General features: G+C 54.3%; 1 protein-coding gene across 5 annotated transcripts in view; it reads left to right on the top strand.

Annotated features, from left to right (window-relative positions):
- The window catches only part of Acot7 (acyl-CoA thioesterase 7), a 90,548-nt gene that overhangs the window by 12,421 nt on the left and 52,520 nt on the right, over positions 1–25,607 (top strand). For 4 of the 5 annotated variants that reach the window (XM_026386095.2, XM_026386097.2, XM_026386099.2 and 1 more), the window contains exon 2: positions 18,162–18,279. In XM_026386095.2, the coding sequence (XP_026241880.1) occupies positions 18,162–18,279 (118 nt within the window). Of the gene's footprint in view, positions 1–11,970; positions 12,114–18,161; positions 18,280–25,607 lie in introns of those variants that run through there. The other variant, XM_026386096.2, reaches the window with a different exon arrangement.

Here is a 25,607-nt window from a genome sequence, read left to right as displayed (position 1 = left end):
ACCACTGAGCCATGTCCCTAGTAAACCACCCCCCCCCCCTTTATTTTTGCAGACAGGGTCTTGCTAAGTTGCTGAGGCTGGCCTTAAACTTGATCTGCCTCAGCCTCCCAAGTCGCTGGGATAACACATGTGCACCTGTGCCCGACTCTTTGGCCAGATTTTAGCTGGCTTCTGGTTTCCCTTTCCTTTTTTTGCAGTTTTGGAGATGGTCCCGGGCCCTGAGCATACTAGGCAGGTGCTCTGCTTCTGCGCTACATCCCCAACCCTGGCTTGTCCGGGATTGAACTCAGGGGCACTTGACCCATATTTTGTATTTTATTTAGAGACAGGGCCTCACTGAGTTGCTTAGCACTTTGCCATTGCTGAGGCTGGCTTTGAATTCATGATCCTCCTGAGATACTGGGATCACAGGCCTGCGCCACCTTGCCCAGCTTATTGTTCAGTTTTGAGAGTGCTTTGTAGCAGGGCGCAGTGGCACACACTTGTGATCCCAGCAACATAAGAGGCTGAGGCAGAAGGATTGCAAGTTTGAGGCCAGCCTCAGCAACTTAGCAAGGCCCCAAGCAACTTAGCCAGACCCTGTGTCAAAATAATGTGGCTCAGTGGTAAAGCATCCTGGGTTCATTCCCTAGTACTAACAAAGGGGTGGGGGGGGAAACGCGCGAGCGCGCATGCATGCGCTTTATGTGTCTTGGATACACAGCCTACATCAGGTTTGTGTTTTGTAAGGGTTTTCTTCCAGCTTATCTCTTCATTCTCTTAACAGTGTCCTTCTGAGAACTGAAGTTTTAATTTCAGTAACATGGACACTCGAGCCTTGTGACTGACCAGTGAGGAGAAGCCGTTGTTCTGGCCAGAGTCAAACTCGGCTTTCCTCCTCTGGACATTCCCTTGGTTGTTTCCCTGGACAGGCTGTGAGCTGGCCTTCCAGGTCAGGGGCACCTTGAGAGGTGGTGGGGTGTGTCTGCCTCCAGCCTGGAGTGCTGCACTGCCCCGGGGCTGGGGCAGGGTGTGGCAGGTCCTCTGGGGCCAGACCTGGCTGTGGGGCCAGGCTGCTCCTGGTCTAGCCTGCCTCCTATGGGGGCCTCTGACGGGGCTGGCCTCTCTCCAGGCCACTGTGCCCGTTTTCTTCAGGGGCTCTCTTCCTCCCTCAGCAAGTGAGATCCTGGGTACTATGGTGACCCTAGGCCGAGTCCTCTGGAGTTCTTCTGGAGAATTACTCGGGGCCTGCTGGTCTGCCCCAGGGGGCATCCCTGCCAGTCCCTGTGGGCCACAAGAGGGCTTTGACCAGTGCCAACCAGCATGGTGCCTCCTCAGGTTCTGGGTCGCATGGGCACAGAGTAGTGGCCAGAATGCTTGGAGCACCCTGCTTCCTGCCCGGGGACCGGGCCTCAGCCCACTTGGAGAAGTGGGCTGTGTTCTGGAGGCTCGCCCCGGAAGCCGAGGGGCTTGCCAGGAACTGAGTCTCTCCGGGCAGTGTGGGGGGGAGGACTTTGTTCAGGCTGCTTTATTGGGGTATAATTTATTTAAGTACACAGAGATAAAGTGCAGCTTGGTCAACTTTGTCCTGTGTGTGTGTGTGTGTGTGTGTGTGTGTGTGTGTGAATGTGAAGGCATCACTGCAATCAAGATAAGCAACTGGCCTGGCACCCTGGAGGGCTCCTTCCTGTCCTCTGTCCCTCCCGCCTTCCTTCCGCCCACAGGCACTGTTGTCTGGTTTTGTAAAAGTGGAGTCGTGGGGTGGGCACTGGTTTTGCCCAGCCTCTTGCACTCTAGCCACTTGCTCTGAGAGGGGCTTTTTGAGGAGGGTCCAGGTGGTTGGGTGTGTCCCCTGTGCTCCCGGTTTCTTGCTTTGTCGTCTCCTCTGCCTGTTCCCGTGTGTTCTGTGGGTGGACATGCAGGCTGCGCCCGTGTGGCCGTCCCATGGAAACCCCCTGGGTATTTGCCTGCAAGCCCTGGTAGAGACAGCTGCTTTCATGGGTGCATATGGGAAAACACCAGGAGGACGGTGGGTGTAGTTGTGGCAGGTGTGTGTTGAGCCATTTGAGAAACTGTTTCTAAAGTGCTTGTCACTCTGTGTTTCCGGCCTCCAGGCAGGAGAATTCCAAGGACTTGGTACAGTCTTAGGGATCAGCCATTCAGAGAGGGGTTTAGTGGGGCCTCACTGAAGTTTCTGTGTTTTCCTAACGTCTGATGATATTGGGTCTTTTTTTTAAAATTATTTTTTAGTTATACTGAAAAGACCCCCGATTCCCTGTCCAAGGAGAATCACACGAAACACTGGCTGCAATAAGCAAGAGGTGATTTATTGGGACACAGGCGCCTGCGGGTGCCCAGCAGAACCTCAGCCGGAGCTTTGGTGAGCTGGCACACCGGGCTTGGGGATACAGAGATTTTTATAGGGTAAAGGGGCAGTTTTCGAGCACGGTAAACAATAGGTTTCTTATTAGTTAATTTTAAACCCAGCATATAGGCTACCTAAAGGGCAAAGTTGTTTTTCACTTTATGTTACTGGAAAAGCCACATAAAAGTTACATGTCAGCACTCTGGTCCTCCTGTTGCTGCTCATTCAGGCATGCCTTAGGACCTGGTCCTTTGTGCTTTCTCAACCGGTTACACCTAACTGATTGTCTGAAAAACACCTCTGGTGCCTGCGTAGGTTTGTGACATGCCTCGGTGGTTTTGCAACTAGGCCTGAGGTTGTTGGGCTGGGGTCTTTCATTCCCCCCTTTTTCTTGATCATGGATAGAATCTTATATCCATTGTCCTGTGTTTTCCCTGAGTCATTCCCAGCATGGCCTCCATTTTAGATTTCACTCGATATTAGACCTGATTTACCTAACTACACTGACTGCCTACCTTTAAATCTGGCTTTATTTCCCCCTCTAATTTGGGAACTCCTTACTGCTGTAAGGAAAGAGGGCGAAGATCTTTCTGACTTCTTCAGGCTGACAAAAGGGGCGATGTTGGGGCAAGCAGTTTGGAGTCCCCCCTTTTTAAAAATCGGGTCAATCGAGTGGTCCATGATAGGCTGGAGGGCCATTTGAGTGATGGGTGGTCTATAAGAGAAACAAGAATTTATTAGTACTGGAACCATATTGATGCAGCAATAAATGCCATAGCACAGGAATATGCCAATGAGTATGATGGCAAAGACAAAGACTAACAATGTTTTCCGCCAGGAAGTACCAAGAACCAAAAGCTAAGATATTGTTTCCATGATAAAGTTGCTGAGGACATGGCTTCCATCTGAGCATGTAAATCTTTAAGGATATTTGTCACATTGCCAGAATTGTCAGGGATGTAAACACAACATTTAACTTTTAGGGTTACAGTTATCCTTCCCTTAAGATATAGTTTAATAATTTAATGTCATCTGATCTTGCAAAATCCTTTTACTAGTATGACCTGTGTCTAATAGAGAAATCTAATTCTGTTACTTAGGGCTGGATACTCATACTAGCAAACACCAAGCCTACCTGTATAGGTTAGGAATATCTGTGGGCCTTAAACTTAAAAACTACTCTGGCAGTTTCTTTTGATAGTTATCAGGCATTCTTACCTAAGAATCTCTTTTGCAGCCTCCAGTTTACTTATTGTTGGAGGTTACATTTAGCTATTATTATCATTTAAAATGCCCAGGAATAGCTGTGTTTTGGCTTTGACTGTCTTTGCTAAGTGTTTAAGATGAAGCAAGTCAAACTGACTTCTGTTTCTATAACAGTCAGCTGAGTCTCCTGGGAGTCCTCGGGAACTTTACAGCAGCTTCTCAGTTCTGCTAGTGCCATTTGCGCAAGGATGGGTCCAGGCCTTGCTTGACCACGTGGCTTCCCTCGGAAGCATCAGGGATGTCTCCCTTCTCTGATGACCCTCCTCTTTACAGCAAATGCACTGATTGGCCTTCTGTCCTCCACTGGTCTCATTAATCTCCCTGATCAGGAGGTCATGTGGCCTAGAGTTGCAGAGCTCTTTGGAGAAGTCCCCTATCCCTTGATTCAGACTGACTCAGAGGGCAAGAGCCAAATTTTTAATTTTAAAACTTAATCTTAAACATCTAGCAAATAAGCCAACAGTCTTATATTAAGGGTACTGGGCTTTAGTACCTATCTCTCTATCCTGTAGGTGATAACTCCTTATCTTAAATTAACCCAAGTTGTGAGTTCTTAAAGTAGTACCTCTTTAAAACATTAACAGGCAATCCTTAGGCCATCTAAAAGCAAACTACAAAACACAACTAACTAGGGTAAAAACATATTTAGTTTATATAATAGCTACCTAGAATTTTGGCAGAGTTATACATTATAATCCCCTGTTTGATATCCTGGCAATTGTGACAAAAACCAACTTTTGGACACAACCTTAAATGCACTGAAATCTGGCCTACTTCTTTCATAGTCACTTTCACATGAGATGGGACATAGAGCCTTATCTCAGGTAAGGCGGGGCTCATCATAAGTCTTAAATATTATAGACATCATTTTATAAAGCCTACATAAATTGTTGCTCAAATTTACATGAACATTAGCTAACACAACATAGTATCACATCTAAAACATGAATTAAAGAAAGGCTGAAAGCTTTTAACTTTTTGTTGAGAAGTAGCAAAGTACTTTTGTGTTTTGCAATAAAACCTTTACATAGATTAAGCTCTCATTAACTTAAAAATACATTTAAACTGTATCTCAGTGTAAAAAGTAACATAGAACTTTACATATTTTACTGATACCAAGTCCAGTTATAGAACACAAATAATAAAGCTTTTACCTCACAAACTTGTGTACCTGGAAGACATGAACACATTAAAATTACCATAATTACGTTGATGATTTTATGTTAACCATGTTTGGCTTTTAAAGAAATGACTAAGGGGGATATGGCAGGGCTTAGATAAATGGCAGGCAACCTGTCTATTGGCAAGTTCTTTCAGATATCATCACCAGCACCTGAAGAAGATCAGAGCGAATAAAAACAGAATAAAGATAAAAATTAGAGCAAAAATCAATTTCTGGCAGAAGTTCATGCCTGGTAGTGAGCTTCAGCACTGAGTGAACTGTTCTCTTGAAGATGTTGGGGGTCCATCGGTCATCAGAGGCTGGTAGTGCCTAAGCAGAAGCTGGTTGGAAGTTTAATTTGAGACTTTCTGCAATCGGATTTGAAGGAACTTCATTATGCAGAGCAAAAGAGTACAAGAAAAGTATTGAAAAATAACAGTTGTTGTTTAACCATAGTTGTGTAACTTAAATTTACATAAACCTCCTTTATTTTTTTTCACTTAAACCTTTTTGATTACTTAGTCACATAGACTTTCCTATCTAGAAACACAATTTTTAGAACCTTTCAGTTTTTCAGTTTTTCTTTTCCATCTGTTATCCTCCTTTTGTTCACATTTTGAAACAATACCTATAAATTTTTAAATTTAAGCAGATTATTTCATAGACATCAACATTTTATTAGAACCTTTTTGAACACCTAGAAAAACTTATAAGCTTAATTTTAAAAACATCTTTACTTTCGTTTGTTTACCCAATTTAAATTGAACCATTTGAATCACGTGAATCAAAGATATTTGGATCCATTTTTAAATTTTTTATGAGCGCTCCTCATTTGTCAATTTGTCATATCACTGCAGGATATATGGACATACACACATACAGACATACCGACATACAACACATAACAAGAGTGTGCACACATAATAGTGACGGCCTTGTAGCTTTTCGCAGATGAAATCTCCATTGCAATGTTTCAAAAAACTCCAGTTGATCAAAAATAGAACTTATCAGAAAAACATTAACTTGTCTGTAGGAACAAAATCATGAGCTCAAAAACATATAGAATCTAAGAAAAGGCAAAAGTCCTAGAAAAATTGACCGGCCAGTAATTAGTAAATGCCATACAATTTACTCTTTGATTTAATCTAGTTTGAGTTCGGGTAAAAGGACACTTTTACTTTTTTTTTTTTCTTCGGGCCTGAGCTCCAAGCTGCTTCTGTTTGCATATCAGCTTAAGCCCTGGCTGAGGTCTGGAGGGAACTGGGAAAACCGGAATTCTTGAGCAGAAACTTTATGCCTAAGGCATTTTAACCATAAGTCACAATTTATCTTTCTACACTAGAAAAGTTTGCTCCCACAAAACTGAAAATAGGATCTTTCTTGATAATATAGAGGCTACCACAGAAGAAATTTTTTCAGGATCATTAAGCTACTTTCTTTGTTCTGAAGTTTCTAAAGTAATATTAAGTTACATTAAATCACCTGAAAAATTTTAAAAGAGAACCACACACCACCACGTATATCAAAATTAAGCTTTGAAAATTTTCAAGACTGTTGCTAATTAATGTCACTTCAATAAGCCAGACCAACGTTTTAATTTAACACTTTTTAAAATTTTACACAGAGAGAGAAACAGATACCAAATCATAATTTACTATCTTTACCCAAATCAATGCACTGTATACCTAGTGAAATCTCCTTAGGCTACCCAATTCAAAAACTGATAAAAAATAAAACTGAATGATTGGGAGTTACTTGCCAACTTGGAAGTAGAGTTCTTTTAATTTTTTTATCCTAAGTATTTAAGTTCTCTGGTATGAACTATCTGAAATCTTAAACTAAACAATTACTTAAACCCAACTTTTAACTGCAAGATAGTGCAATGCTTTAGAAACCCATTCAGATATCAGATTGTTACAATAAAAAAATTAATTTTGTTAGACACACATTTAACTTAGATTATCCCCAAGAAACAATCTATAATAACCTTAAAATAGACCAGATAAGGAAAAAAAAAATCTCTCCAGGTTTTGAACTTCCATTTAATCATGACTCTTATCAGTGGCTAAAACAGACTATTGAAAGTTACCTATGTACCTTAGAGAACCTGGGCAGATTTTACTAATTATCTCATGTCTTTCTTAGTCCTGCAACCTGAATTGCTAACATTTCTGACCTGCGAAGGAAGGGAAGCATCCAGGAGGAATGGATGCGGGGTTGGGAGTGTTGCATAGCCCATACGGAGGCAAATGTGATTGGGGCTTTCCCTCAGTGCCATTCATCTACCGATCACCCTAGATACCCCTGGGGGCTGTCGGAAGGGGGCTCAAGAGAAAGGAACCTTAAGAATTCGTCTGAGAGTAGCCCAGACTGGAATTCCTCAGTTGTTCCAAACTCCTTCCTCCACCTCCACGCATCCGAGGCAGATCGGGATTCCGGACACTGTGTACTCACACCAATTGCTCTCCGGGCCTCAGACAGAAAAGTTGGAAGCGGCTTTGACAGAACCCAACATGCCTGCTCTGTACCGAACAGGTGATTGAGAGCTGCTTAGGCCGAGAAACCTTTCACCCGAGTATTGAAGAGTGGCGGCTGCACTAATTGCGTTTAAGTAGCCGTCGGGTGCCCACCTTATCCTCCAGAGAGAAAGAGAGAGAAAGATGCACCTCAAACAGACATGGGGTGCATGCACTTACCTCGGAGTAGAATCTCAGTCTGGGACAGAATTTATGACTGAAAGTTTGGGTCCCATCCCCGAAGCCAATTAATGCCAATTTAATAATGAGGACAAGGTTTTGAGAAAAGTTAAAGCGAGATATCAAAGTTCTTAGATCCCCAGCAGGCATTTCTTAATCGCAGCGGGTGCACTCAGGCCAACTACAGGAAGAAAAGAAAACACTGCTTCCCTAATCTTGCTCACAATTTAGGTTAAAATCTAGCTAAAGTTATTTCCACACCTCTAAGGCAGATTGGAATTTGGGACTCTGCATCGGTCAAACTAAAACAATGTCATCACACTTAACAGAGACACAGACAAAAAGACACACAGACACACACACAAAGACATAGATTCCCTTTTCAGATTGTCAAAAAAATGAAAGTGGGTGCTGGCCCCAAGCCCACTGGGGCCTTCCCTTCAGACAAGCGAATTGGGGGAGCATCCCCCTCAAATTGGGTCTGACAACACCAGATTGGGAGATTAGTTCTCTTGTCAATGGTCGAGGGTGAGACTCAAAGGGATCGTAATTGATTGCCCCATGTTAGTTTCAGATGAAGGGATTGAATACAGAGACAGAAACAATAACACAGTAACCACAATAACACTGAAATCAGACCAAAGAGAAAGAGCGCTGCGCAAGTTCAAAACAAATGGCTTAGGCAGAGCAGAAGCCCCGCCGCTGCCTACAGAACCAAATGGCTTAGGCGGAGCAGGAGCTCCACCGTTGCCTACAAAGTGATCCCCGGGACGTCTCCCGGGGTGGCAGGGGAGAAGTCCGAGTTCGTCAACTCCTTCTCAAGCTGCCCAAAATACAAAGTAACTACGCGTAATCGTACAAATGCAGCGCATAGAAACCAAGTACCAGTCAAAGGTTACAAATAAAGAAGCGACACCAGACAACACGACAAACACAACATGAGCTGGCCAGCTTACCTCCCAGTGATGCCAGGTGGTCCTTGGGCAGGGATCCGGACGGGGTGGGGGAGGAGCTTTATTTTGTTTACTTATTTTTATGTGATGCTGAGGATCGAACCCAGGGCCTCACAGAGGCAAGCGTTCTACCAAATATACCCCCAGTGTATATTTGCTGACTGCATTTTCCTGTTTGAGTGTTGAAGTCTTGACTGTTTTAGAAAAAATGACACTGTTTTGTGTCATTTGTTCTTTTTTTGTTTGGTACCAGAGATTGAACTCAGGGGCACTTAACCACTGAGCCACATCCACAGCCCCTTTTATTTTTATTCTGAGACACAGTTGTACTAAGTTGCTTAGTCTGGCTTTGAACTCGCGATCCTCCTGCCTCAGCCTCCCAAGCCACTGGGATTACAGGTGTGTACCATGGTGCTTGGCCATCATTTGTTTCCTTCTTGAGCTCTGAGAGATCTTTATGGAGCCTGGATCTAAGTTACAGTCTTAACAGCTTCCTCTGGGATGAGGGGGCATTTTGGGGGGAGGAACATGGCCTCCACTTTCAAGGGACATTGTTGCAGAATTGCCCTGGAATCCCCTGAGGGCCCTCTGTCAGCCTGGCTCCTGGTCTCTGGAGTTGAGCTGCCTGTCTTATTTCCTGCCTCTCCTTTGGCTCTAATCCCTGGTACTCAGGTGAGGGCCCCTGCTCTTTGTTTAGGTGTTGGGGGAGGGAAGAGCTGCTGCCACCTCTTGAGGTGTTGAAAGCGACTGGTGGCCAGTTTCCCCAGAAAAGCACCCTCACAGGCTGGGGGTATGAGAGTGCGGCCGAGGCCCTGAGCTGCCTCTGCTTACAGGCTGGCTGGATTGTGTAGGGTCGGGGAGCCTGTGTGCCCAGCTGTGTGGTCTTTAGATGGAGTCGAGTGCCTTTCTGGGGCAGGGGCAAGGTGTTTTGTGGGCTCCTGCCAGGTGGCACCCACGCAGCATATTCTGGAGCGGGAGGAGCCTGCCTGTTGCCCCCGGCTTCCTGCGTCCATTCGCTCGCTGAGTGGGGCAGCCGTGTTGGCCACACTCATAGACAGCAGGCACCCTTTGGGCTCTAGGACTCAGTGGGTGCTAATAGATTCCACCACCATGAATTCCAGAACATTCTCATCACCCCCCACCACAAACCTGCCGCCTTAGCAGTTGCTGGCATGCCCGGCCCCTGCCCGGCCCCTGCCCACTCCGCCTGCTTCTGTCTCTGCAGGTTGGCCTCTTCTGGGTGTTCATGTGCGGGGTCACACAGTGTGATGCGTGTTTTCAGGGTTCGCCCGAGGTCCAGGGCGTTGGCAGGTACTTCAGTCCTTCCCATGGCTGAGCGCCGTGCCATCGTGTGGACCTGCTTCTTCACCTGTCAGTGATGACGGGTGGGCTGCTTCCTCCTCTTGGTTTGTCACTTACAGTGGCTTTTGTTTACCTTAGATGGGAAGCAGTACCTGGTGGTTGTGATCTGTTGATGGCTTGAGCCTCTGCCTCTGTTACCACGGTGGCCCCGTTTGGGGTGGGCTAGGGCTAGCGGGGAGGGAAGCCAGGGTTGCTTAGGGAGGTGGCAATGCCTGCCTGCAGGGATGGGGCCAAGTCCAAAGGGCGCAGCACTGGGGGCCTCAGCTTGGGAAGGAGCAGCAGAGGCTGGGGAGGACCATGCTCACGCGGTGCCGAGGCTTGGTCCTTCTAGTCCTCAGGAAGGGAGCCAGTGGGGCCTGTCCCAGGGAGAAGGTCAAGCAGTGAGTCGGATGCCGAGGGGCTACGGGGTGTTGGGGGTGGTGGGGGTGTGTTTGGATGATACGTGGCTTGTGCATCAGGCAGGCACAGCTGTGGCCTCTAGGCACTGGGACCTGGGGGGACTCTGTCACTAAAATGGCACCCTTGGCCTTGGGGACCTTCTCTCTGTTTTGAAGGTAGGAGGTAGACTGGCTGGACCCAACAGGGGGCCTGGGGCACCCAGAGTCATGGACTTGGTACCCCAGGGCTCTGGACCAAGGAAGGGAGTAGTGGCACATGCCTCTGTTCCCAGAGACCACAGCTAGAAGCCGAGGCAGGAGGATGGTGAGTTTGAGGACAGCCTCAGTAATTTAGTGAGACCCTGTCTCAAAATGAAAAATAAAAGGACCGGGGTATGGCTCAGCGGTACAGCACCTCTGGATTCACCACGCCAAAAAACAAAATAACAGAGTGCCCAGGTGGGCAGCTGAGGGCAGTGACCCCTATTGGGATGTGTGGCTGGGCTCTTTGGGAAGGAAGGTCAGGCGCCCTCGACCTCCTCCCCAGGGAGACATTTTCGGTATGGTTGGGGGTCCCTTAGAATCCCCTCTGCCCAGTTCCAGGCGTGCAGCCTCCCTGGGCTGGTGGGCTGAGGGCAGAGCCGAGGGCAGCCTGGCACTCTCCACTGTGACCAAGCAGGGCCAGGGGGCTGGGGCTGCCCTCTCCCTGTAGGACCCAGTTCTCATGATGTTCTCATGATGTTCGCGCCTGCAACTTCCTCCTTCCTTGTTTTGTGAGCAGGTGAGAGGCACTGCTGGCAGTGACACCCAGCTTCTAGGATGATTTATCTGCACTGCTTTTACCGGCATGGCCCCAATTAGGAAGTCCTCCACGGCCAGTGGCGCTGAGTGGCAGCGGAAGCCGTGCCTTTGATAAGAGGTGGCCAGCGTGTCTGACCTGCCGTTCCCATTTGACAGCCAGGCCTGTGAGACTGGCCCAGATGTGTCAGGGGCCAAGCAGGAGGCCTGCTCTGGAGGGACGCCCCCAAGTTACCACTGGATTTGTCCCTGTCCTGTGCAGCCTCCTCTCTGCCAGTGCCCCTCTGTCTGGCAGTTTCCGTTTCAGTTGCTGGTTGCAGGATTCCTGGGAAAGCTGCCCTGCCCAGGGTGGTTGGGGGCAAGGTCTCGGGGCGAGGTCATGGCGATGACACATTGGGCCCTCCCTTGAGCCCCAGCCGCAGCACCTGCCCATGGGCGGCTGTGACTGACTCCTTCCTTCCTGACACCCAGTGGAACCCGGGAGGTGGAGTGAGGGGACGATGCCAGGCCAGGATGGGGGCACAGCGGCTCTCAGGGACATGTGGCAGCACGAGGACCCGGGGTGGAGGAAAGGTGTGGGATTGCTGAACCGGGACCTCTTCTGCAGCCAGTTCCAGGCCCTGGCACACGGGGTGGTGGCCCTGGGGACGGGTTTGGATCCAGCAGGATGCAGGCCCAGGTCTGGCAGGGCCCTCAGCAGCCTGTGACCCTCCCCTCCTGTCGGCTCTCCAGGAGCTCCAGAAGGCTGGCCGTGGGACCGACCGGGGGCTGGCAGTGTGCCCCGGGGGGACCACAGACCCTGCAGAGGTTGTCCCTGAGGCTGCACCTTTGCCTTCCCACCCTCCTGGCACAGCAGGCGGAAGGGCTGGCAGAATTACTTCAGCTGTAGTGACTGTACAGCAAGTTTCTATGACGACTGGCTTTGGGGACGCAGCCTCTTCCTGTTTAGATTGGGCGGTCCAGGAAGCCAGCCGGTACTCCCACCACGCTGGCCCCGGCTGCGGAGCCCGTAGGGTTCTAGGCCAGGCACAGCTGACCTCGCCCTGCGTGGTGGGGAAGGCTGAGTGGCCATGTGACGCTGGCTGCCGCTGCTGTCTCACCTTGCTCTGGACCTGAGCCCCGGCTGTCCACTGCCATGGCTTCCCAGCTGAGCAGGTACCTCTGCTGTGTGGGGACCATGGCTGGGAGATCGTGTCTGGGAGACCCTGGGTAGAAGGGATGGGACCCCCTGTGCCTGGCAGGCCGGCTGGCTTCATGTGGCCAGGGGTCAGCAGCGCACCCAGCTGGCCCTGTGCTTGTGGATCCTGGACATATAGATGATCACCCAAAGCGGGGACAGAAAGTCTAGCCCCGGGGCCTGGTGAGCTCAAGCCTGGTATGTGGTGCCTGCTGTCCTTGCGCCTCTCTGCTCTTTTCCCTGCTGGCTGTGCTGTGTCCCGAGGCCTGGGAGGCCCCTGTCCCCAAGAGCTCTGGGTCCTGGGGTTGGTGGGTGCTGGTCCCTCCCCTGGCCTGACCAAAGTATGAGGCTGGAAAAATAATAGTGGTGACTTATCCACCCCTTTCCTTCCTGCTCTGAGCCCTGGAGTGCCCGGAAACTGTCCCTTGACCCCGCTGTTTCTTTCGCCCCATCCTATTCTGGGGCATATGTGAGTCTCGAAGGGTTGGAGGAACGTTGCCGGAACCTTCTTGGACAGCCTGTTGAAGAACATAAACTGTCACTTGGGCTTCCATGAGGGGTTCACTTGTGTTGGCATTGGCCTTGGAGGTCCAGGGCTTGGCCACATGCTGCTTTGTCCCTCCTGTGGTGAAGCGCCAGCCCTTCTCCTTCCAGGAGTGGCCACCCTGTCCTCCCGTACCCTGGGCCAGGGCAGCTGCCTTGGAACCACAAGTTCTGCAGCCCCCAGGGCACGAGCGCGGCCTTTGCTGCCATCAACCTGACGGCCGCCTGCAGCTCTATGAGGAAGGACAGTTGTCCAAGATTTGTCCAGAAACTTCTGGCAGGTGTTTGTGCTTAGGCCACTTGCTAGGATGGTCTATGGGTGTCCTTGCAGCTGGTCACCCTCCAGCACAGGGCAGCAGCCAGAGTCCTGGCTGTCTGGGTGCCACAGAGACCTCAAGCGGATGTTGTCAGCCTCAGGAACCTGCCTGCGCCTCGCGCCGCCCCTCCGGCTTCAGAGAGGATTGCAGCCCTCACCGAGGAGCAGAGGAAGCCGCCTCGTTGCCATGGTTTTCAGGCAGCAGAGTTGTAATTTTAGCGCTGACATTTTGGAGGCAGAGTCAGAGACCCTGGCCGCACTCCCAGCATGCTGTGGGAGGGGTGGACAGGGGTCAGCACCTCGGGGCTGCTGCCAAGATGGCTGAGCAGGGCCTTGGCTGCAGGGGCTGAACTGGCTTGGCTGTTGTGGCCACCCTGTGGCTGTGTGGGCCCATCTCTGCCACTTGTTGCTGCCTCTGTAGGAGGAGCAGGGACCTCCGTCAGGGCTGCCATGAGACATGACCACAGAGCAGGTGGCTTAAAACAGCAGGGACCTGTCTTCTCTCCTAGGGGTTAAATCTGGAGGCCGAAGTCTGAAGTCCAGGTATCTGCAGGGCCGTGTTCCCACTGGGGGCTCTAGGGGAGGTGTCTGTCTCAGCTTCTGGTGACTTTGGGCTGTCCCTGGTGGTCCTTGACTGATGGCTGTGCCACTTGAGCCTCTGTCTTTGCACGGCCTCCTCCCTGTGTCTCAGGTCAGTCAGTCACTGCCTGGGGTCACCCTGGTGCAGAGTGGCCTCCTCTTACCTGAGCCACATCTGCAAGGATGATTCAGAACAAGATCAGTTGTAGTCACAGGGTTTAGGACTTGAACGTGGCTTTTCATCCCAGGCTCCAGGCTGGGCTCCACCCAGGGGGATCTGGAAGAGCAGGGGGTGCGGCCAGCCTCTTGGGTACCTCCCCTGAGGCTGGCATGGCAGAACCACTGCTGCAAGGCACTCCTGGGACGGGTCCTGGCCAGTCCATGTGTGATGTCGAGGTGGCCAAGGCCATGCGAAGGATGAGTGTCTTGAGCTGTGCCTTAAACAATTTCTGGTTGAGGTGGTTTGAAATCTGGAAGCCCACTGAGCCCTTGTCTAGTTGCTCTTCCTTTCCTAGGAGCACCGAGGGCTTTCAGAGGCATGCTCAGGTCCCCTTGTCCCCACTGGCCTGTGCCTGGCTGTGTTTTACCTGACCTTGCGTCTCAGACCTTCCTGCCTCTTGCTCAAGCAGAGTGTGATCCATGGTGTGAAGATTGCTGAGGTTCTCTGTGCTGACAGGGGCAGGTGCCCAGCCTCCGTGTCACAGCAGTCTTTGCACAAGCAGCTGGGACCACACTTGGTTTATGGGGGCAGAGGTACCTGAGGGGCAGCTGCCTGCAGGTGGAACTGCTAGCCTGGGCGCGCTGAGCATGTGGGGTTTTGATGGCTGATGCCAGCCTCCTTCCGTGAGGCTCATCAGAACTGCTCCATTCTCAGGTGGCCATTTTTCTTCAGGTGTTTCTGGACAGCTGAGCACAGGCGGGACGTGGGGAAGGGCAGCTGTGGCTTGGAAGCCCCGCAGGCAGGTGCAGGTGAGATGAGGAAAGATCTGGATGTCTCAGGGCTTCGTGTGCCTGACTGTTCTGCAGACAGGAAGAGCCCTGGAGTCTCAGCCAACCTCACAAATCTCCCTGGGGGCGGCCAGGTGAGCGGTGAGTCAGTACCTGGGCAGAAGCCGGCCGATCTCCCCAAACACCCATCTGAGTGTGGCCCCTGCTTGAGTGTCCCCCCGAGGGTCCCTCCTTCCAAAGTGGAATCCAGGCTGTCCCCAGCCTCGTGTGGCAAGCACGGGTCTCTGATTGCACCCATCTTGTCCTCACCCCTGTGTGGGCCTCATGCCAGCTTCCTGGGGTGGCTTTGTTTCTGAAACTCACTGCTGGCTTTGGGGTAGGACCCCCTTTGAAGCCCCCTTTCTCCCTGGAATGTTCCGTGATCCCTGGCTCACCCTCCAGGACATGGCCAAAGTGTCACTTCCTCTAGGAAGTTTTCCCAGAGCCTGGGGTGGCTTCTTGACCTGTGTTTGCTCAGCTTCCCGAGGGCCCTTGTCATCGACTTGCTGCCCACGCCAGAGAGGTTGCTGCTGAGGGAGGTGGCCCTGGGGGTGGCCTTGGGCCCCTGCCTGGTCTGTTCGCCCCACGCTGATGGGACAGATGTTCTGACCTGGATGGGAGCAGCTGGGACAGAGGCGGGGGTAGGAGTGAGTCAGCAGCCCCAGCTCTGCTGGCTTCCAGGGCTTCTGGTGAGGACTGAGCGGCCAGGCCCCGCCGAGGGGAGGCGGTTGTGCAGGAGCCTGTCACTGGGCTGACCAGTGGCCTGTCCCTGGGTTTCTGAGCTCTGTGTAGGGGCAGGGAGTGCAGGGTTGGCATGGGGGGGGGTGGGTCTCAGGACCGGGTCAGGCCTGTCAGTTAGATGGTGAGCTTGGGACATCAGGCTTTGGAACACCTGGGAGCTTAGCCTCCTGGACGTTCCTGCGGCCGTCCCACACTGTATGCGGTCCACGTCCCCTCCCAGCGCTGGCACCGCTCTGCCAGGACGTCTCCTCTCCTCCTCTTAAGACTGTGGAGGAACTCGGGACCCTTCTCATGCCCATGTTGTTAAAACTGAGGAACCGAGAGCTCCGGGGGGGGCCCTGTGTCCTCCGGGCTCCCCTCGAGCCCCCTGCACCTGCCTGCTGGAGGGGGCACTTCTTGGCTAGCGGGGGTGGGGTGGGGGTAGGAGGGCGGGGAGGCAGATGCTGGGGCAGGGCTGGAGAGGGTGGAGGAAGGCGAGGAATCTAGGCTGGGCTGTCTGGGGATCGTCCTGTTGTGGAGCAGGGGCACGAGCTGGGTTTTGGGCCTCTTGTAGGAGGCGACAGCAGGTCCTCAGTCAGGAATGAGGTCCTTTGTGCCTAGACTGACCTAGGCGAGGCCCGTTCCTGGGAGACCAGTTGGTCTAGAGAGTTAGGACAGCCTTGGTGCAGGACCCAGGGCCAGAGGGAAGGTGGTCAGGCTGGGGGTGACATTTGGCATCCCTGGTGCTTATTCCCATGGGTTATCACCAAGGGCCAGAGTCCCTGGGGTCGGCAACAGGGTGTTGGTGGCTCAGCGTCCCTCACTTTGAGCCTCCGGTTCTTCGAAGTGGCCCCAGGTCCTTCCTTCACCCCCTGCGCTGTCTCTGGCTGCTTCCTTCCTGGGTACTGGCTGGAGTCCTTTCCTCTGAGGCTCTGTGGCCCTTGGCCTATCCTTCCTCTCTCCGGCCTGCAGCATCACCCTTGGTCAGCCTGCCGTCTGCGGCCCCCTGTACAGGCAGGCCAAGCTTGGCTTGCAGAGGTGGACCGGGTGCCCCTCCAGGCTCCAGTGCTCCTGTGGAAAGCTGAGTTTCCTCCCTGCCCTGGAACTCGGCAGGGCCCTGTCTCCCCAGCAGGCTGCAGTTTGTCCTGTGCCCAAAGCAAGGCAAGCTGGCACATGGAAAAGGGACCCCCGGCCCGGTGCAGCCAGATGCAGGAGGCCCCTCCTGCTGTCGTGGAAACAGAATCAAAGGACATCGGCTGCTGGCCGCTTCTTAACTCAGACTTTAAAAAGCTCAAAAACCGAGGCTGGGGCTGTAGCTTAGGGGTAGAGTGCTTGCCTGGCATGTGTGAGGCACTGGGTTTGATTCTCAGCACTGCTTACAAATAAATAAACAAAACAAAGGTCCATCAACATCTAAAATATATACATATATTACAAAAAGGTGTTTTAAAAAACTCAAAAACCCCTTATTAGCAGAAACTCAATTTTTAAAAATACTGAAATACTTTTAGGTGCACGTTAGAAGCAGGTGAAGTTCCTCTGTGCTCTGGGGTTCCCTGGTACCCATCACACATGGCACTGCTCCTGGTCTCCATGGGCTACCCTGGCCCCCAGGGGCCCTTGGGTCCTACCTGGTGCCAAGTCCAGAAGCCACACTTCACCCAGTACACAACTGTCAGTCATTTGAGGGGATCCACATTCACTTGCTTTAGAAAGTGTCACCTGTTGGCTCTGGGAGCCCAGCCAGGTTGGCTAGACCCTCAAAGAAGAGAGGATGTGCTGCTGGATCCTGTTCTCTGAGCGCTTCCTATGTGCAGGCCACCGCTGAGGGTGTGGTTTGCCTGCCCATGGCCAGGTGAGGCCAGCTGTAGCGATGTCCGGTTCACAGTGAGGAAATGGAGGGATGCACTTTGGCAGCTGGCCCAGGACACCCAGCTGGCAGGAGCTGGAGCCAGGCCTGCTGTCCCGAGTCAGACTTGCTCAGCCTCTTGATCAGCTTCCCAGCTGCTGGGGCCGGGCTGGAGTTGCTCCAGGTGCATTGGTCTGAGGCCCCAGTGTGCTGGTCTGAGGGTGGGGGTGCTGGACCCCCAGGTACGTGCCCTCTGCTCGTCACCTGACTCTGGGCTTGAAGATGGATTCGTTAGCCCTGCAGTTTCCTGGGAACGCGCCAGGCCCTGCTAGGGTTGCCTGTGGTAGGACTGTCACACTGGCTCGTTGGGATTCTGGACATTTAGTGGCACTTCTATGCTGAGAGTGTACACAGCGAGGATAGTGGAAGCTGCAGCTCTGAGCTGGCCTGGACCCCACGAGGACTGGGAGGGCTTCCTACCACGTGGACAGAGAGGGCCAGCGGTCTCCTGTTGACGGGTCCCAGGGGGCTTGAAGCTATGACTTGTGTCCAGTTCTCAGGTCAGTCATGGCTGCCCAGAGGCTCTGGGACTCCTGACTGAAGCGGTGGTCCCTTATTAGCTTTTGGGGTCACCGTCTGTGTCCTGGACGCCTGGCACTCTGGGGCTGCCAGCAGTTGAGCTGTTGCCTGCTTCGTGGCTTTGCTGATGCTGCGTTTACAGCCCCACCTGTGTGCTGCCCCCCTCAGCAGTGGCGCTGCCCTCGTTGTCTCCTGTGGTTCCTCTTCCACAGTCGGTGGGCAGGGCTTCTGTGATGCCCAGATTGCAGGGCGGGGTTCTCCTCACAGGCTGGTGCCATGGCTCTAGAAGGGAGAGGACTGTGGAGCCCCTTCCGTGGCCTGTCAGGTTGGCACTCGGCTCTGACGAGCACAGCACATGGGGAGACCCTCCCTGCAGCGTTCTCCTTCCTTGGGGAGCCGTTGAGCCCTGTGGGGGCCTCCTCCACTCACTCCGTTTCTTCTCTCCCGTCCCAGGATCATGCGGCCAGATGATGCCAATGTGGCTGGCAATGTCCACGGCGGGACCGTCCTGAAGATGATCGAGGAGGCGGGCGCCATCATCAGCACCCGGCACTGCAACAGCCAGAACGGGGTAGGCACGGCCGGACCTGGCCAGCCTGGTCAGGCAGGAGCTTCTGCACCTAGAAGCCACACCAGGGAGGGTCAGGGAGGGCGCCAGTGAGGGTCAGGGAGGGCGTTTGCAGGGGACCCGGGTCTGAAGCCTTCCTTTCCTGGCCCCGCAGGCCTGGTGGTCCTGGGGGCTGCAGCGCCATCAGCCCTGGGCAGGCCCTTGGAATGGTGTTTGGTGGTGGAAAGGCTGAGCGGAGCTGGCAGGCGCCCAGAGGCTGTTTCCAGTCACACTTCTTTGTCACTCACTATGAGCAAAACACCTGATAAGTGCAACTTAGAGGAGGAAGTTTTTTGGGGACTCCTGGTTTCAGGGGCCTCAGTCCATGGGCGGCCGGCTCCACTACCCTGGGCCCACTGTGAGGCACACGTCATGGCCGCAGGGCCCCCAGAGGGACGCTGTTCCCCTCCTGGCAGCAGGAAGCACAAAGAGAGAGAGACTGGGAGGGAGAAGGGTGGGGGAGGGGCGGCCGGGGTCCAGGGCAGCCTGTGACCCTCCTCCCCTAGCCCGCCCCACCTGCCTGCAGGGAGCTCCAGGCAGGCCTGGTCAGGACGGCCTGGTGGGGTCCCTCGTACTCCGGCCACTTCACCTCTGAACGTTCCGGGAGGAGCTCCGGGGGACGGCAGGCCCTCTCACCATCCTGCCCTGTTACGGGTCCCATTGGCTCACTTCTGGTCTGAAGCAGAGCAGGCCTCTGTGGGGTGTGGTCTGTCCCGATGGCCGAGAGCCGAGACGACTGGGACACACAGCCCGATCCTGGGGCCCACCTCAGCTGGTGACCAATGCTGTGGCTCTCTGGGCCTCAGTCACTTCCTGTTGTTCTGAAGCCCAACAGGTGTACACAGCGGGGCCTGATGGGCCCACCCTCTGCCTACCCCTGCAGCTGCACAGTGAGAGGCAGTGTGTGGCCAGGGCGGGGTGGGCAGGGTCTGTAGCCATGCCTGGAGAGACAGAGAGCAAGGGAGGACACACTGTCCTGCTGCAGCTGCTGCATCTTGGGGCCAGGCAGAGAGGTGGCACCACGGGGGACCCATGGCTGTGTGCTCTGGGCCCTGTGAGCCCCCTGCTGGGCTTCCCGGGCAGAGGGGGAGAAACCACAGGACCCCTCCAGGTGCTGCAGTGGGCACGAGGTCAGTCTGCTCCACCAGGGGGCTGAGAGGAAGTGAGGTCAGAGGCTGGGGACCCATGGGGGTGCCACTAGTTCTCTGGGAACAGGTGGGCACAGTGGAAGAGGGACATGTGGGCTGAGCCATCACCTGCCTTCTGCAGGTGGCATTCTCTGTATGAGTTGGCTGGGGTGTCTTTGGCGTTGGCTGGGGCGTCTTTGGGGTTGGCTGGGGCGTCTTTGGGGTTGGCTGGGGCGTCTTTGGGGTTGGCTGGGGCGTCTTTGGCGTTGGCTGGGGTGTCTTTGGCGTTGGCTGGGGCGTCTTTGCGTTGAGCAGGCCTGTGGTGCCCTTGTTTTGAGGGAATGTGTACACTTTGTGTCACGATTTGGGGATTCTTGAATATTTCAAGGTTTTCATTATTTTATCTGTTCTGGTGATCTGTGGTCAGTGGTCTTTTTTTTTTTCTTTTGAGTGGGAGCGGTGCTGGGGATGGAACCCGAGGCTCACTCATGCCAGGCAAGTGCTCCACCGTTGAGCCACACCCTAGTCCTGATCCTGATCTTTTTTTTTTTTTTTTTTTAGCACTGGGGATTGAATCCAGGAGTGCTTAGCTGCTGCACCGTCCATGGGCGCCTCTCTTGAACTCTCTCTTCAAAGTTCTTTTCAACTTTCCCTTAGGGTACTTGTTGACTATGGTCTTGTGCCGGTATTTAGCCTTAGATGGAGTTTACCACCCGCTTTGGGCTGCATTCCCAAGCAACCCGACTCTGAGAAGACCCGGCCCAGCGCGCGCGGTGGGGGGGGCGCTACCGGCCCTCTACACACACTTCCCAGGAACACACTGCTTCCACTGGGCTCCGCGCGCCAATTCTCTCAGAACCCCGCGAGAACTCAATGGGAACTTCAAAGTAGCTGGCGCCGGAGGCAGCAGGATCAGCCCTAATCCTGGAGCAACCCTATTCCCAGCAGGATCCACCCAATTCCCGGAGCCCCAACTCCTGGAGCCCCAACTCCTGGAGCCGCCCGAATCCCGGAACAGGGTCATCTTTCAACCATTCCCTCTAGCAAAATGCCAGGTGTCATTCCAACTAAACTGTGGCTCTCAACACTTAACCACTGAGCCACATCCCCAGTCCTTTTTTAGGCTTTTCATATATTTTACATCCCTTGGTGAGACAGGCTTTCAACCTCACTAAATTGCTGAGGCTAGCCTTGAATTTGTGATCCTCCTGCCTCAGCCTCCCAAGGCACGGAGATTACAGGCAGGCACCACCACGCCTGGCCTGCTCAGTGAACTTTGGTGTCACTGTCCAGTTGTTTGGGGTGCCATGAGCTGCACCTCTCTAAGTGGTGTAAGTGGGTAAACTTCATCGTGAATGTGCGTGTGCTGCTGTTCCACCAGCGGTCTCCCTGTTCTTGGGCTTTCCTGCTCCTTGAAACATAACGATACTGAAATCAGAGCAGCTGTAACTCCGCAGTGGCCTCTATGGTGGGAGTGGACGGCGTGGGGAGCTGCCCAGACAGCCCAGGGCTGGGGAGCTCTGCAGGTGGAGGACGCTCTGGGAGGGGTGCTGAGAGCCACTTGTCAGGTGTTGGCTGTCACGGGGCAGACACCTGAGAAGAACATCTTAGAGGAGGACAGGTTTGTCTTGGCTCTGGAGACTGGCTCAGTTGCTTTGGGCCTGGAGGGTGTGGCATGGGGGACTGCCAAGCCCAAGGCAGCCAGGGAGGATCCCAGGACAAGACACAGCCCTCAGAGGCACGTCCCCACCTCTTCCAACCAGGCTTCCCCTCCTGAAGTTTCTGTCACCTCCCAGCAGCAGCACTGGCTGTAGGCCCAGCTGTTGACTCATGGCCTCTGGCACCTCTTAGATCCAAACCTTCACAAGCCTGATTGCTGGTCTGGACAGAAGATCAAACCAGCCACAGCGTTCCCTTGAGCCAGGTGTAGCCAGAGCCAGGCCCCCACTCTCCCTCTTGGGGGACCGAGAGGTGAGGCTGCAGAGGTCGCTCCTGAGGCTCCACCAGTCCCGGTGCAGGTGACGCAGCAAGGGCGGTGAAGCAGCTCAGAGTTGTCCCCAGGATCGTCCCCTGGGACGGCTGATGGAGCCGCTGCACCAGCAGCAGATTTCCAGTGTAGACGGAGCAGCTTCTGTGGAAGCAGGTGCTGCCCAGGACTCTGATGGCTGCGGAGAAGTCAGCGCCTGAGTAGGTCGTCAAAGGACAGTGACTCCTTGTTAAGGGCGAAGGCAGCTGGTGACTTCAAGGGGAAGGTGAAGCCCGTTGGGGCCTTCCGAGTGACACAGCTCTGCTGCCTGTGCTCCGTAAAGGGAATGGCCAAGGCTGTGACGTCCCTGTTGTCATGTGGCTTGCTGAGCGCGTCCACCGTGGAACCCGCTGCGTGAGAAGAGAGTCCTTCCCAAGCGCTCGCCGACAGCGCGCTGGTCTCCCAGGGGCTCTGGGGAGATGCTCCGCGAGACTGATGTCCATTCATGCCTGCCAACAGCCTCACTGTGCAGCTCCTAAGTCTGATTATCACAGAGACACATTTCCTAAGGCCGTGGCTGCCATCAGTAGCGCAGAGCGCTTGCCCAGCCTGCGTGAGGCCCAGCACTGCACACAGCAAAGTACACTAAACAGTGTCCCTCTGATGGATCTGGGCAAAGTCAACAGGACGCCTCCCGAAAGGACCCGCCATTCAAGATGACATTAAGAGCATCTGGTACTCAGGGAGGAGGTCAGAACACCAGCACTTCACCAGAGTCTGGACAGGCTTGATCCAGCGCTTCCGGATTCCAGTGGAGGAGGAGCTGCAGGTGCGGTGGGAACAGCAGGGGGACTGGAAGTGGGGCCTGACTGCTGCCATCTCAAGGGACAAGGAGCTGCCTCTTACTGATGAGCTACGAGAGCGCTGTCTGGAGATGGAATCCACTGAGGGTGCAGGGAACGCTGCTGAAATGACGACAGAGGCTTGAGAATGTCACATAAACTAAGTTGAGGAGTGGCCGCAGGGATTCAGAGGATTGACTGTGACTGTGGGTATGGTGCTGTCAGCAGCGTCCCCTGTCCCCTGCAGAGACCTTGGAGCGAAGTCAGTTGATGTGGTGAACTTCTGTCTTGTTTTAAGAAACTGGTGGGCTGGGGCTGCAGCCCAGTGGGAGAGCACATGCACATTGTGGGCGGGAACTGGGGTTCCATCCCCAGGACCACCCAAAAAACAAAGAAAGAAACCACCGCAGCCTCTCCAGCCACTGACCAGTCTGAGTCAGAAATGACAGGCAAGAGCCTCCACCAGCAGAGATTCTGGCTTGCTCCAGACGCAGGTGATCATTAGCACTTTGGAGCATTGAAGTTTGTTTGTGGTGCTGGGGATGGAACCCTGGGCCGCACGCGTGCTGGGCAGGTGCTCTACCCCTGAGCTGCAGCCCCCAGCCCCACGATAAAGTAACTTTCAGTAAGGTGTGTACGTTGCTGTGAAGACTCGATGCTGTCACACCTTGATAGGTACAACGTAGGGCAAGTAGCTTCTTGTCTCGCTTGCTTGATTTCCTCAGGCAGTGCTCTGGGGCCGTCCTCGCCTCTCCTCCACCTGTGCCTGGATGGGCAGGCCTGGAAGTCTGCTCTCCCGCCTCTCCACTGCCTCTCCTGGTGGAAGCTGTGAAGAACCTCTCTGCGGTCCCTTTTGAAGGCCACTAACCTCATTCACGAGGGCTCCCCCCACATGACCTATTCCCTTCCCCAAAGCCCCACTTCCTAAAACATGAGTTTCAACACATGAATTTTGGGGAACACGGACATTGTGACTGTAGTACGCACATTCAGCCCTCAGTGGTGGGCCCTGTTTTCCAGTGGAGAAGCCAAAGCCCGCGTGCACAGAACGTGCCAGGCCAGAGCGCTGTGGACAGGTGGACGTGGGGGCCTGGCCTGGTGGAGGAGGCTGGCCCACCTGATCAGTTGGCTTTGTGCTATCCAGGGGGGTCAGGAGAAGCTGGGCTGTCACCAGGCCACATCAGAGCACCCTCTGGTGGCTGCAGGAGGATGGGCCTGCAGGAGGCCAGGAAGGAGTGGGCCAAGGCCCTGGTAGACCTTCAAGAGAAAGACGGTCCCAGGCAGGCCTGGCAAGAGCAGGTGACATGAGGAAGGAAGAGCCCCCAGGACTGGGGCATGGCGGGGCTCAGGAGACAAGGGGCACCCATGCAGTTGAGGCTGTAGAAACCACGTGGTCAGCAGTGTTGGCAGAGCTCGGAGAGCTTCAGCTCAGTGATCCCCAGGACGGCTGGAGATGTGGTGGCCTTGCTGTTCTTGTCATCCCTGTTGCACAGATGAGGAAACTGAGCCTTGGGAGAGGTGGAGGCCACCCAAGGGGTCGGATAGGTCTGGGCCATGAGTCCAGGCCTGGAGCTCTGCGTGGAGCCCCTGTTCCTCTAGGCCTGCAGAGGGGAGGGACAGTCCAGACAACTGGGCTGGGCGAAGCCTCTGGGCAGGTGGACCCCAGAATAACGGTTTAGAGGTTCCAGGCTCAGGAGGGGTTTCACTTCCAGGCAGCCCAGCACCTCTAGTTGCAGGTGGCTGCAGGCTGACAACTGGGGAACTTCACTAGGCCCTGGTGGTGGCCTCCAGCCTGCAACTCCTACCACAGTGCCAGTCTCGACCTCAGTGGACCCCAGGCTCACTTCTCCTGCAGTGTCCTCTCCTGGTGAGTGACCTCTGCAAACCCTCCTGACTCAGGTCAAACCTGGGGTCTCCCTTGACACCTCTTCTCACGCTGTGACCCTCTGATGTTGCTTATCTTCCGGGTGCAGCCTGGTTTGAGCACTGGCCAGCTCCAGGTCACCTCCTCTCTGAGCCTCCCTTGCCTGGTCCACCTGGTGTGAGCCTCCTGATAGGTCACCCCAGCAGTCTGCCCACCTCCCACCTCATCTGTGCTCCAGCAGTCGCCAGAGTCCTTCACGTGTGGGATCAGTGGACACCACTGCAGGGCAGCTCCCTTCTCTCAGAGTCAAGCCCGAGTCCCTGTCTCGCCCCAGCTCTGGGACCTCATCTCTGCGGCTCTCCCTGCCTCAGGGCCTTTGCTCAGGCTCTTCTCTCCGCCTGAGGCCCTCTTCCCCAGGTACTCCCAGGCCCTTCCCTCTGCTGTCTGCGGTCTCTGTGCAACCCAGCACGCAGCCTTGCCTCCCCAGGACCTGGCCCCCTGCGAGGGCAGTGGTGTGTGTCCTGGTTCCCACAGGGTGCTTGGCCCAGAGGGCTGAGGCTGGCGCTGGATGCTGTGGGCTTCTGGAAGGTGTCTGCAGAGAGCGTGTGCCTCTGCCCACCTGTGCCTGACCTTTCCCACCCTGCGTGACTGTTCCTGCCGTCAGCTGAAAGGCTTTGTTCTTAATCCTGTTTTCCTGTGAGGACACTGAGGCCTAGAGAAGTCCTGTGCCTTTCCAGAGGGCACAGAACCGCCCTTCTGAGCTGCCCTCAGCCACAGGGGTGGGGGCAGGTAAGGCAAATGGAGGTGGTGCAGGAGCCAGCCCTGGGGGCGGACCTGGTACCGTGCAGCCAGGGTGGCCGCTGTCCCTCCCGGGCCTTTCATAAGCACTGCGTTTCCCCACTCAGAACTTGTGCAGCAGCCCGGTGGTACCGTTTAGTAACTGTGCCTGTGAAGAGGCCGAGACTGCCCGACATCCCCGAGCTAGTAGGCAGCAGAGCTGGCCCTTGAACCCAGCTCAGTCTCTGAAGCTACTGTCCTGCTGAAGCCCTGGGACAGATCGGGAATCCTGTCCACAGCTCCCCAGTGACAGAATGACACTGATTGGCTTCTGGGGTACAGCAGAGGGCACTTACGGGGCAGATGCTGATCAGACTGCTCATGGTCCTCCCCGAGCTGCCACTGCCCTCGCCTGCAGGTTCTGGAGCAGGGAGGTGCAGGGCACTCCTGACACCGTGCTGAGTGTGAATGTTCCCAGGCCACATGTTGATTTCTGGGTCTACCGGTCGGTGGCAGTCTGGCCTGGGTCCAGCGCCCTGCTAGGTCCTGGAGACAGCCGCTCAGTCACATCAGAGCTGCCCTGGGTACGACTTCTGCCACCTGCACCCATCAGATGCAGTCGTAGCAGCCCAAGTGCTGAATAGCACAGCTGCCTCCCCCCCCACACACACAGACTCTCGTTCCCGCGGCTGTGGAGCAGCCCCCTGCCCTTCTTC

Source organism: Urocitellus parryii, chromosome 11 (assembly GCF_045843805.1).
Source record: "Urocitellus parryii isolate mUroPar1 chromosome 11, mUroPar1.hap1, whole genome shotgun sequence".
Lineage (NCBI taxonomy): Eukaryota > Metazoa > Chordata > Mammalia > Rodentia > Sciuridae > Urocitellus > Urocitellus parryii.
Note: the sequence above shows the minus strand (reverse complement) of the source record. Positions and strands in the feature narration are given on the sequence as shown.